We start from the raw sequence: 14,499 nt of genomic DNA, 5'->3' as shown, positions 1-14,499 counted from the left end.
GACTGGCCAGCATTCTCACCGGACTTGAATCCAGTAGAGCACGTGCGGGACATGCTTGGCCGACGAGTTGCAGCACGTCAACCTCCTCCTACATATCTACCGGAACTTTGGAGAGCATTACTTTTTGAGTGGTGTAATATACCCTAAGATCAGCATGCCTAGGCGTTGTACTCAGCATGATACTCAGCATGTCTAGGCATTGTACGGACTGTATTGCATCGTCTGGGAGACATGTAATGTATTAACAATCATACTAACCATGTAATATTGGTTTATTGTAAATAGGGTTTTTGTTGTAATTTGCTCGAGGGAGAAAAAATCGCTGTTTTTTTAATAATACCAAACATATAGCATCTTTTTTTGCTCTTTAACTTTTGTTTAATAAATAAGCTTTACAAATAAGTCAAATTTGTTTTTCTTCTAACTCTGCCTGATTTTGCATTATCCTTAATTTATGGACATGAGTGTATATTACGCAGTAAAACGTCTTTAAGTCGGAGTACAGATAACACTTTATTCTACTTTCCATGTCACTTTCCTTAAATCCCAAAATATATCAGTTATTCATCGTCATGACGTATTCCATCTTTACTTTTCTTATGCGAAGAGGAAAGTGCTTAATGCCACATTTTGGTCTTCTACTCTTACTTCCTAATATTTTGCATTTTAGTAAGCAAAATAATTTACTTTTAACGAATTTATTCATACGAAATAGTTTTGAAATTGTAAGAATAATACGAATTTCCTGCATGTTCACTCCACACAAGCAGTTTATTTAGCAATCTATGGTTCGCTGCAAATAGTCGGTATGGCTGTTTTCAGAGTTTTGTCACATATATAACATAAATAAGAGACAATTTCTTCTGCATTCATATACTTTGTCATATAAGCAAAAGAAACAGTCAATAAGCAACTTCAGTGGGAAACCTGCGTTTTGAAGAATTAAATTTGGTTCCTTTTCGCTAAGAAAAGTCTTTTCTAGGAATTCTTCATTTCTGGGAGTTCAGTTTGCTCCATATTTGCAGTTAATTGAAATGTTTTTAATGAAACGTAAAACATAAATTTAGTTTTTTTTTAAATTATTGTTTAAAAATTGGCGCCACGATGAAAACTGGAAATGCATTCGTTTCTTTGCTAAAGAACAAATATATTCAATAATATAATATTTAAAATAAGTTACATGGACATTTGAAGAATTTTTTTTTAACATTGCTTTAACTGCTGCTCAAGACTAACTTTCAAATCATTCATTCGCCAGAGTGGGAGAATTCTGAGATTTGTAAATTAAGGTATTTCACAGACATTCGCAGATAAGAAATTAACAAAGTAGCTGTCGTGATTATTAAGTTTAAAAGCTAAAAATGGACGACATTACTTTGTGTAAAAAAGAATCCAGTGGCAATCACTCAGATGTCTAGTTGGATAACCATTAAAAACAGAAGTAAATCGATTAAACCATAACGCAATGAAAAGCATCGATTAGAAAATACCTCTTTCCTCTGGTAACAACAATTCCATATCCTGACATAGGATGGAGTTACAAAACAATTATCGCAATTATTGTTAAGTAACAGAGCAAAGAAGGCGTTTGATAAATTACTTTACCGGGAAGTACACATTTTTGCCATCGCCATCATGTTTTTCTGAACAACACTTTAAGCGCAATACTTCTGTTTTTATATTTTCAGCTTAAATGTCTTATTAAGCATTAAGAGTGAGTAAAACTATTTCACAGTTTGATTTTCATTAGATGAACTTTAAGAGTGTGCTTTTAACATACTTTTTACGTCATTTCCTTTCAGAGTGCTATGCCATATTTTTTCAAAAGGTTTTTGTGATTAGGAATTAAATTTTGCTTTTAGAGGTTTATATAAATTTTAAAATACGCGTTATTAAGTGTAATTATTCTGAAACGTATAGTTGCGATATTTTGAACTAATGAAGTATCTTGCAAATTAATAAGTCAAAAGAAGTCATTGCTGATGAAGGTTTGGATGCAAACATTACTCACTGTTTAAGGTATCTACTTCCCAATGAACAACGTAATCTGCATTAACTCATTTTCCTAGTACGATGCATGTATTTGACTCATATTCGCGGTTTTAAATAATTTATATTATTTTATATGTATTTAAATCTAAGCTCTTGCTAAACTCATTTAACTGTAGCTCTGAAAATATTAAGTACGATATTTTAAATCGATATACAGTACGACATTTTAATTCGATGTACAGTATGACATCTTAATTTGTAAGCAAGAGCATTGCAAAAATGATGCACAATTAAGGATCCCCTTAATGACTGATTGTACGCCCAAATCCCCGTTACAATAATATGGGGTTAAGGTACCTCGTCCTTTAAGAAGCCCTAACTGTCAATTTCATTGTTTCCATGAAAGAAAAGTAAGGTTTTGAAATGTTATAGGTTGATTTTGGACTTCTTACCTAATACTCTGGGCCTTGCAGGCTAAAGTGGCAATCAAATCCTGTAAACAGCCTAATTTGAGTGCATTCTTTTTAGATAAATGAAATAAAAATCACTGTGAAAAAATACTTTCCATAACAGATGTTTTTCAAGTAAAAAACCTACTTTCGTAAGGTCAACATTTTTTTTTCTCATTGGCGGGCACTTAGAGGACTTACAGTTGGCCAATACTAGCTGGTGGGCACTTTATTTGGGGAGCACCTAATAAGTGGGCCACCATTACCTCCTATGAGGGGATGGACAATTACATCCATGCCTTCTCCGGGATCCGAACCGGAGGCTTTCGGTATCTCAGTATATTCACCTAACCACTACCGTGTCTGTGCGGAAAAACTAAGGCCAGCATGAACCGAGATATTTTATTTAAAGTTTTGGGGACAACATAAAAAAATGTTACGACTGCGTTTACGGATACAAATTTTTAAAACGTATTACGAGGTTACACAATTAAGAATGAGGGTAACTATCGGGTTGATTGGAAAGTCATGTCGAATTTTTACTATATTTTTCAAAGGTGATTTATCCCTATAAAAATAAGAATTCAATCAACAATGTATTGGCCATTTTTTTCGATGACCTTTTTCCATCGATCAACAAGGTTCATAATTCCACGCTGATAGAATGACTTGTCTTTAGAAGCAAAAAACTGTACCAAGTGCCGATTTATAGACTGATCGGAAACGAATACTTTATGATTCAAGGAATTCTATTGAACAAATGGTAATTTATTGGTGCAAGGTCAGGCGAGTACGGTGGGTGGGGCAACACATCGCAACCAGCCTCCAACAGCTTTTGGCGGGTACCCAATTTCGTGTGTAGTGTTGAGCTGTCTTAGTGAAACACAACGCCTTTACGATTCACGAGTTCTGGCCGCTTTTGATTGATTGCATTGTTCAATTTGTCCGATTGCTGACAGTACAAGGCTGAATTAATCGTTTAATTCCTTGGTAAGAGCTCGAAATGTACAACACCTTTGAAACCCCACCATAGGGACAGCATGACCTTTTTCTGGCGAATGTTCGCTTTGGACGTGGATTGAGGTGGTTCATCGCACTAGTAAGGTTTATGCTTTACTTTTTAATTTATCCTCGTAAAGCTGATCACAACACAAGAACTCTTTTGAAGAACACTTACGAAATTCATGAAATCATAATACTTTTCACTTGAAGAACAAAACATTCGGTTTTAAAGCTGCATATTCCACTACCTAAAAAACGAACTGCATAATTCGTGGGGAAGCGTATACGTCTCCATACGCACAGTCAAAATCTAAGTTCATTGTTTATGTACCTCTAAGTATAGTAAGATTACATCAGTTTCACTGTACCTTTTCACTGTACATGTTTTAATGTACCTGTTTCATTGTACATGTTTGAAAATTCAAATTGCATTCTTCTAGTCTCGAAAGCGCGACTTAGGATATATTTTAGATTTATATATAGCTCTATTCTAACATAGTTATTTCGACACGAAATCTGACTTTTTCTGAAATAACATACCAATTCTTTTTTCATCTTTCGATTCTACGACTGAAATTATGCCGAAATATGAAATTTTGTAAAATTTGGGGAGAAATTTACGGAAAAATTGACAAATTTATGTTGGCGCTTTTTTTTCAGTTTGCGCCAAGAACGCACTTGGGGACTTCTTAATATACGGCATCCTATTTCCTTTTCCCGTGAGAGGTAAAAAAATCACAGCGTTCTTTCTTCGAAATAATTATATTTTTATGTTATTATTTTATTTTTTTCTTTCTTTTTCGAATTTCATTTTAATTGTTTAAGTTGCATGGTTTCTTTCAAATAACTGTTTTAAAAATGTCTATTTACCCATTCGAACTGCGTAGTTTAAATATAAGATGCATCATTTTTTTTTCAAATAGTTTTCTTTATAATTTTTTTGGTCACAGTTATTATTTTAGGTAATTTTTAAATTTTTAGACTTTTATTTTAATTTTTTGTGTTGCATTTTCTCTTCAAATTTTCTATTTATTCATTCAAACTGAGCATTTTAAATATATTTATTAATATAAATTTTCCAAGATTTTATTTATTTGAATTGCATTTCTTTCTGAATATTCCGTTCATAAAAGATATATAACTTAACTGAGGAAAATGTTACCCGATATTTTAGCTTAGGATGACTTGCATATATTGCTTTAAATAGCTTTGACACTGTGCTCATTGCTTTATGCAATTTTATCATCCTACATTTAGTTTCTTAAAATGTTATTCATAATTTAGTCAAATATTTTATTAATGAAATCGCAAGAATCAAATATCATAACATTAAACAGTCTTAAATTTAAAAAAATACTAAATTTTATGCAAAAAATTATTTGTCGGCGACCGGGGAAAAAACTATAATAAGATCGGGGGGAGCATCAATTTCTGAGCGGTAGTTCCAGAATTGTGAAGTGTTTCTTTTGATAAAATAAATTTTATAAAGCTATCATCGGTTCTGAGAGCATTCAATCTTTACGAACCTATATGCACGTTACAATATGAATTGATAAATCATATTTTATTCTTTTTCAAATGTAACTCGTTTTTAATGAAAATACACAGATAATTTCAGATTTTTCAGATTGTTTTTATTCTTCATTGTCAAATGATTTTTTTTTTTTTTTTTTTTTTGTAATATACTCTGAAACTGTTATCCCGTCCCGAAGTTAAATATCTGTAACATTACTAGCAGGATATCCAATTGAATACCAATTAAAAATTCATGGAATTAATGTTTGGGTGAGATTTTTCTCATCTATCCAATTCCTAAATATGGCACCGCATTTTCTTGCTTATTTTCTTCTTTTTTTTAGCTAGCTATATATTCTGAAAATCGAGAGGAAAAATTATTATTAATTTTCTAAGAATATAGTTACGGTAAGAAACATAATTAACGTTGTATGAACATAGTAAACTACTGGTAGCTACCACAATATTATTCAAAACCTACATTACAATAAGAATACATTGTAGTCTTAACATTGCAATAGCTGATTGATATTGATCTGATAATGTTAATCCCAGGGACACTTAACATGAGTGAGCTTTCACCACCATTCCCAGAATGGACTGGAGGAGTGAAGGAGAAGGGTATGAACGGGAGACCCGGATTTTGAAAGATCGAACACATCAGCAGCACATAAGGCTACAATGAGGGGAACGCAAATAATAAAAGTAAGGTGACATCCCGAGTTTGGAAAATTTCATAAGTAAGGTAACACCCGCCACGTCTACGTAAATTGACTAAGAATCTGCAGAAAATGCATTTCAATAATAAATGCCGTGTCAAATTAAATGGCTAAAATGCTAATACAAAAACGCAAATACAAGCTGAATGTATTGAATAAAAATAATCAAGGGAATACAATTTACCAATAAACTAGTCTTCAGAAGTGAAAACTAACGTTAGAGGAAAGGGATTATTCTTAAAATTTTTAAAACCTAGCGTTAAAATGAATATACTGCTGAAATACGGTAATATTTTAGCGAAATTAGCTGCGAATATAAATTTTTAAAATCCTTTTAGCTATTTTATTTAACATAAGGCATTACAAACAATATCTTATAAATAAATTAATTAAATATAATTAATTAATGGAATAAATGTGACACTATTTTATTAAATACAGTTATTCCATTCTTTAATTCTAGGTCTGTATAATTTAAAAAGTTACATATTGTTACATAAGTGTTACATATTATCAGATGTAACACTTGTGCATAATTTACAAATTGCATTTAAAGAAGTTCTGACATATAATAATAAATTCCTTTTGACTACTTTTTCAATAACTTCCAGAAAATATAACTTTACAATTATATATATAGAACATTTTTCTATATAATACAAGCTCATTAACATTCCTTTCAATTAATTAAGACACAATCTCTCTAGATTAATGAATATGAAATTTAAATTTCCTATCCAATATGAAATTTAAATAATCGTCCATATTTGTTGTTTGACTTCTGAATTAGTATTCCTTTCAAAATTTTCGAAATAATTCTAAAGTTCCTTTTTTAACAAACTTCCTAGTAATTACTAAATTTTCTTAAAAAATTAAAAGAAGAAAAAAAGTAAAAGCTTATGAAATTATAAAAAACCTCATAATTTCATGCAGTTCGATTAAAAAGTTGGACAAATAATGTTTATAAGAAAATAATGGAATATCCTCTTATTTAAATGTACTGTTAATTATTAAAAGAGTAAAATAAGTAATCTTTAATTGCAATAGTTTCTATGAAGGTTATGCATTTCGAGTTATATCAGCAGTCAACGTTTAGTCTAAAAGTTAAACAAATATTTAAATTTTTTTAAATGGTACATTTCTTAACAATTGTAATGAGGAAATTTCAACCAGTACGATTTTTTAAAATTATTATTATATTAAAAGCTTCTGGATTGTTAATTAAAAATATATATTGTTAATTGACTAATAAGATATTCGATCTCCCGATGACATTTCCCATACTGTTTTCAGAAGTGCGTAATTACGTGAATGAAACAACGTGCGATCTCGCTTTGTACTGTAGGTTGTTTAGAAGCAGGAGACATAAAAATGTAAAATGCCCTGGTCGGGACATCTCTCAAATGCGCGCCGAGTATGCTGCCGTTACACCACGAAGGCATGCTGGAAGGAGAGAAGCTTATAGTACATGGACAATAAACAATCGCTCATTTACAAAGTGAAGCGTAAGTCTTTAATATTTGTAATCACAGATCATATATAATGTTTTGTGATTTACGAGGTAATTTTGTGATAAGAAATACACCTGTGAGGTAGTGTGTGTCATGTAGTGCAGTGCTATTGCTTCAATAGTTGATATAATCACCGGCTCTGTTCGACCACTAAAAAACAGTACTGTAATTAGTTTGCTGTGTGACCACATTTGCTGTTTTATTCACTTATCTTTGCACTCCTGGCAGATTCGTGAAAAATGTCTGGAAATCCGAGATCTTTCCTTGTCAATCAGTTTCAAATATGAATTAAGGAACTTCAGAAAATTTCCTCAAAATGAATAATAAAAAAAATATGAAATCTGAAAGCGTTCATATTTTATATTAACTTTTTTTAATGTTTTGTGCGTCAACTTTATTTATTAAATATCATGTTCTTCGCACCTAAACTACATAAAATTCAATTCAACAGCAATATCGCAAAATATTTAAAAACAGCATAACTTTAGAATTTCCTATAGACAATCTCGCACGCTGGAGATAAAAATGTGTTTCCTGTACTCGCTTTGAAACTGTGGAGTTTGCTAGTAGAAAATTCGTTAAAGGTTTACAAACAAAACAAATTTGATATGCAAAATTTGGGTTTCCAGGTGCCCATGTTTGGGTGCAGGGTTACGTTATTCAACATTTGAATGCTCTAGGTAACGTTTTGTTTTCACAATACGAAAACATACAAATATTCATGTAGATTTTTCTTTCTTTATTTTCTTTTAATATAACACAGAGCGACAATACTTGGTGGCAACAATTTAAAAAGTAATTCGCCGTTTATAGTGAAACGCCAAAAAATGCCGTTGTGAAATCAATAAACCTTCTTGGCTACCACACCTTTGGACTAAAAACGATATTTTTATTCATATGCGTTTTTAATTAGGTAACCTGTCCTTTATTTTAACCTTAGGTCCTTTATTTTTTAATTAATGCCGCTAGCTTTGTAAAGGTATGGAGAAAAGAATATGGGTTTAAGAATTTCTCCTGACAGTGGGTAGGAAGGAGACTGGATTATATTTTATTCTTTTTGCCTCCTGTTGAAATTAATTTTTGTAACAAAATTAACAAAGTTAAAAATTATTACTAGATAATTCTTTATAAATACAGTAATTATTCTACTTCTTATAATTCCCGTTGCGGAAGACTAAAATTAAAATTTTTATAAGCTTTCAGGAATATAATTAATTACGCTGACTAAAAATATCGTTATTCATAAGAAAAGATTTTGCAAATCCGTTTTGTGCATAAAGAAAAATACTATAATTTCTTTAAATAAATGATAAAAATAAATTCAGTATTAATTACCTAAAAGAAATCCGTTAATCGGATTTTAGTACAAAAACTGTATTAAAATTTTATTTTGTGCCTTACAAATTTCCATTTCTAAACACAAGAAAATAGTACACGGTTGTACAATAGTTTATTTACGTTTTTGGGGTTTGTGCACAGCGTTTGTCGCTCTAAATTAAATTTTAAATTATGCTTTATTTGAACTGATTATTCTGTCAGACAACATATAAATAATTAAGTAATATCTTTAAATTAAAAATTTATTTTTCGGAGAAGATATGTTCCTTTTTTTGCAGCATTGTGAAACTTTTATTCCTTCTAAAAGTTAATGTTGACTTTTATGAGTTAATTAACCGACTGCAGATGGTGCGCTCATCATTGGCACACACAGATTCTAAGTATTAGCTTGAATAGCAGGCAGAAAACTGCGCGTCTAAAAATATTCAGAAAGCAGCCTAACCAATCGATTTAGTAAGCTATATGTTGATAGTGTCACTAATAATTGCGTTAACGTTTTTATAATTGTAATCCACATACTTCCGATCCTGTTATTAAGCAATAACGGATTTACACATAGAAATAAAACCGTAAGACAAGTTTCGCCAAACAGACCGCATGCATGAACATATTTAGTTTAAATATATATCGGTTTGCGTAGCGACTGCGTCTTATGCTCGTGATTGCTACTGATATTAAAACGAAACATAAGCCTAATTAAAACATTATATAAAATAAATTGAAATAAGGTCTGGAAATAAAGCACAAAAAAAATCTGAGTTTTGGAATAAATTTTCAACAGCGCTTTCAGTAAATTTAATTGAATAATAAACTATTGTTACAATGGAAACTTTTCAAAGTTTTTCCTTTTTAATGATGTTTCCTCATGCTTTGAGACTGTAGAGACATTAGGTATTTTTTGAAAGCAGGAGAGATGAAAAATGAGCAATGCCCTCGCTGCGACTCGAACCTCTGATCTCTCGAAAACGCACAGAGCGTGTTGACCATTACACCACGAAGGCATGCTAAGAAGGCGGGAAAAATACCTTATATACTCTCCCTTTTAAAGGGCGACTGGGGATTTGGGGACCCAGTCACCAAATCTTGGTGATGGAAAATCATCATCTACCACCTTTTTTTTTAGCTCGGGCGCCACTGTAGAGTTATTAGGATTTTTTGGTGCGAGAGACATGAAAAATCAGCAATGCCCTCGCAGGGATTCAAATCTCGGCCCTCTCGAATACACGTCGAGCGTGCTGACCATTACACAACGAAGGCATGCTAGACGGGAGAAATACCTTGTAAGATTCTTTCGTTTGTCATGAGTTGAAGATTGTAGTGCACATCGTGATATTTCTGCATGTGAATTTTACTTCCCAGATCAGAATTTTTATAACCCATTGTATCAGTAATAAAAAAAGGAAGAGGTAATATTTAAATTCTTTTACTTACTGTCTATTGGTGTCTTTGATGTTGTTGGGCCAGTGCTGAGATAAAACTGTTCTGAATGGCTAACATCCCTAGTAGATTTAGATTCATACTGATCAAGTGTGGTTTTCTGCACAGTTGATCTTCTGACAGGGCCCGCGGTGGGAGAGACGTCTTCAGCACCAATTATTATGCCACCTGCAAAAAAAGGAAGGAAATATGACGAAAACATTCCATGCAGATCTATATATGAATGGTGACAGCTTCTAAATTGAAGTAGTAGAATTAATATAATTGAGATTGTTTCGTTTGTTGTTACTGTTGCAAAAGATTATAATATCTTACAGTCCTATAAAATTTCAAACGCTTTTAATTTGAAAAGGTAAAGAAAGACACCAATGAAAAATTTTAATGAGGGGAAAATGCACTCTTACTTTAATATATATTTAAAATAAAAATCTACCGATTTCGAGAAACTAGACACAGGTTTCTCTTCTTCAGGAGGGAAGGTTTTGTCAAAAACTTTGGAAAAAGTTTTTTACTTCTGGAAAAACAGGGTTCGTATCTGATCACACTCGAAATCGATACGGTTTTAGGTACTAAATATTTGACAAAATAAGATTGCCTCTTGCCTCAATTTAATTTGACTAACACTGAAGAAAAACAGTGTTTATCGAATTAACGAAACATGCTTTTAACTTAGGAAAATAAACAGCTGTAGAGTAAAATACAATAAAATATAAAATTTTTATAATAACATTCTACTTTGCCATGAGATGCAAATAATAAAAGAAATTAAAAACATTTATTTATTTCCTGCAGTATATAAGATTTTTTTTAAAATTATAATTTCAAGTATTCTCATTTATAAATTAAATTTTAAATACACAATTTACGACCGACAAGATCAAAAGATGTGAGCAGACCTTTAGCAGATGAAAACAATTAAATAATAAATTGCTAAATAAAGTCTTTAATAAGAAATGTTATTGTTAAAGCAATATTTGGAAATATATATTGTATGTCAAAAATGTTATTAAAGTTAATTTTTGCTTTTGCTATGAAATTTTATTACGAAGCATTCTTTCAATATATTTTAATCTGCCGTATGGCGAACATTTGGGCAGACAATTTTACGCTTGTAAAGAAAATAAACAGCAACTTTTGTTTATTCAGTAAGATTACTATTTCCAAAATTAAGCATGCTTTATATAAAAAATTAATGACGAGTATTTAAATTAATGAAGAGTTTCAGTGCATAGTCTGATTCCCAACTTTCAGATTTTACTATAAAATTGAAATACATTATATAATCCTATATTTCAAGCAATCGATATTTAAAAAAATTATTATATAAAATAAATAAGTAGCTCTTTATTTTTATATCTGAATGCTGTTATGCTGAATTTCAGTATTTGAATATTGTAATATTGTGACGAAAAATCCCCGCAGCGGTAAAACAGCTTCCTCACAAGGCGGGTTTAAAGTTGTCAGAAAGTGGCAAGGAAAGGCAGGGTTGCCAGTTTGCCAAATCATTTTGGGGGACAAAATTGGCGATATGCTATAGACGGAGCGAGAGCATTCTAGAACGAATTCTTACCGGTTTTTCCCAGAATGTTCTCGAAGACAGGACAAAAGCTATAAATACCCCGTCTACAAGCAGAGTAGCAGTGTATCATAGAGTATCTTGGAGTATGTTGAGTTCAGTAGTAGTGCTTTGAGTTCAGATTAGCTCGAGAGCGATGGATGGAGTCGGAAGCTGTACTTTCAGTGCTTTGCCGTGAAGCTATTTTCACCGTTACAGCCTGACAGCCTGAAGGCTGTGTTGCTGATTGTTTTTGTGTGCTTATCGTAGTTTTTCCATGGCTATAAACATGTCTTTAGAACCCTCCCGCGTAGACGAATGAATTATATTTTTGATTTTTCATCAAGTGTTCTTATCAACCACTCCAAATCCTGGTTATCATTTGTGCAATGTTTAGGAAGTCTTCCACGAAGGAATCTCTTCACTTAGAAAAGCAATTTTTCGTATAGCACCAACTATCTACCGAACTAGTACAAAAATCTTTAATATTTGTTTTTACACCATCTTGAAAAATGATTTTGAGAAAGTTATAATGTATATATTTTATAACATATTGTTGTGCCTCTAACAGACAAGATACTTCAAAGGTTATCTGTTTCTTTCCTATTTAAACTGAATATGTGTGAAACAAGTAATTCCAAGTCTCTGAAACTCATTTTGTGTGTGTGTGTGTGTGTGTAATGATTATTCTCTATGTTACCAAACTAAAAGAGTTTAGGTTTATATATAATGAAATGAGAAACTGATGAATCCATAGCCCACTATTATGTTTAAAAAATATTCAGATACATAGTTGCTTTGAGTCAAATGCTGAATATTTGAGATATAGGTTCTTTATCAGTGCATCCGTGATATCTTTCTTTCCCACATAAGGTTTCTAGAAACAAGCAATTTTCTCTTATGGCCGTTAATGTTTGATCTTGTTGATTCTATCTGGAAGATAAATGCTTTGAAAATGAAAGTATTATTCAACACGTTTGACCTGTATACATGCCTGAGATTCAATCTTTTTGAATGTGAGCCGGTCTATTAGAACGGAAAACTTAGTAGAAGTGTCTATGATATTGCACGACTCTCAATAGTACATTTTTCAGTTACTGCAGAAAGTGACGAATCTTAAGAACTAGTTAGCGAATAATCGCTTGAGTTCGTGTAATAAGAAGCAACAATATGGAAGGGTAACTAACCCTTTATTATTCCAATAAGATTTAACAAAACTCCATCTTGGAGTGTACAATAAAAGCCGAAACTTGGGCTTGAACTTAAGAGACTAAGAAATAAACTAAAACTAAGATTAACTAAAGAGATATAGCCGAAGCTATCAAGATTCTAATCGAGTTGGCCCCTTAACTCTATTTGACTACAAAGCTTATCAAGAGCCTGAGTACGGCCGAGCGTAATAACAGCTTTGAGAGAGAGTAGCCAAAAGGCAGACGCGCGCAAATCAAAAACTCTGATTCTCTCTAACTCAGCAAGCAGACTTTGCGGTTTAAGTACCTCTTCTCATTAAGTATTCAGAATGATTCCAAAACTACGTTCTGGCCGGAAGTAGTAAGTTGAAGTTAAGAATTTGACAGGAAAGGAACTTAAAATTTAACTATTAATAAAATTAACATATTCCTTACAATATTTTGGTATGCATTAATACCAAATTGCTAAGTGATTGCTAAGTCAAGGAACATTAAGAGAGCAGGTTTAGTTTGCATTATAATTAATTAAAAGAAAAGAAATTGTCATACCATCACAGTTCACTGTGATCACACATTGTACTAATATTTTCTGTCCAGGATAATGAAAGTGATCATGAACTGCATATTTTGTAATCGCCTATACAAATTATTATATAACATTATCTTTTGTACATCACAGGCAATTTAACTTTTTTCAAATCATCCATTAATTTACTTAGTATTATGTAAAGCTTAATATTAATAGAAAAACACAGAGTGAGTAAATGATTTCAAGGTATGCTTGAGGAGTTATTTGCTTTAACTCCTTATATGTCCTTTTAAGAATTGTTGTTCTGCATTCAACGGAAACATTTTATTTCTTCTACTACACCAGCATAGTTCTCAAATCTATAATTTTATTAACGGAAACTATATGAACTTCACATCATTAATGATTTAAACATTCCGTCTTTACATATAGAAGGAAACATACTGATGTAAATAAGAAACATACTGAGTGTAAATAGTAGAATACGAAATGTATATATATATATATATATATATAAAGAGAGAGAGAGAGAGAGAGAGATGTAAGAAAATTATTTCTTTTAAGAGCAAGAAGTACATTATACCATACCGGGTTTGCATGGTCCTTGTTGTCTGACAGTGATTGGCTTCTGGTAGCGACAGCTGAAGAGGCTCATCTGGCAATTTGTGACATAAGTATTTCCATCTGATCCGCAAACTGGTGCTGGGGCGGATATTGGGGGACAAGAGATCTCGCAAAAACACTGCGATCTTCCTCCAGATTCCTTGCAGATAGCACCAAATTTGCAGTGAAGTTGAGAGCATGACCCAGGATAAGACTGTGCTAGTGATTCTGGAAAAAAGAGAGTAAAAATGAAGCAAATTCTTCTACTGAGGGTTTTATTAGACAGAGTTGTATTTTCTATGAAATTTCATTTAATATGAACTATTGAAAACGTGTATTGGACATGATAATAAAAATGAATTTATATCTAACTAACGTAAAAGTATAATAATGTTTTAACAAAATATGAAGAATATCGTATTAAATGTTTTATAGCGCATTTTAATTTTTTATATTCCATAAATAAAGAGAAAAACAAACACAAAGGTGTTGTCTTCTGGAGAGTTTTCTAGCATCATTTTTAGCGAAAGTTGCAACAATATACTATTTTTATATACTACCGAATAAAATATTAATTACCCCCTAAACGTTTGAATAAAAGAATGTTTTACTGTTCAATCATGATACATCATATACACACATATATATACACGAATTCT

General features: G+C 31.7%; 1 protein-coding gene across 2 annotated transcripts in view; it reads right to left on the bottom strand.

Annotated features, from left to right (window-relative positions):
* The window catches only part of LOC118203430 (agrin-like), a 686,914-nt gene that overhangs the window by 114,569 nt on the left and 557,846 nt on the right, over window positions 1-14,499 (bottom strand). For both annotated transcript variants that reach the window (XM_085810654.1, XM_085810655.1), the window contains exons 12-13: window positions 13,826-14,068; window positions 9,958-10,131 (exon numbers count right to left, since the gene is read on the bottom strand). In XM_085810654.1, coding sequence (XP_085666780.1) covers window positions 9,958-10,131; window positions 13,826-14,068 — 417 coding nt within the window. The remainder of the gene's footprint in view (window positions 1-9,957; window positions 10,132-13,825; window positions 14,069-14,499) is intronic.

This window comes from Stegodyphus dumicola, chromosome 2 (genome assembly GCF_044657685.1).
Source record: "Stegodyphus dumicola isolate Sdum_Otavi_A_Nest chromosome 2, ASM4465768v1".
Lineage (NCBI taxonomy): Eukaryota > Metazoa > Arthropoda > Arachnida > Araneae > Eresidae > Stegodyphus > Stegodyphus dumicola.
The sequence above is the reverse complement of the archived record's forward strand: the minus strand, read 5'-3'. Positions and strand labels throughout refer to the sequence as shown.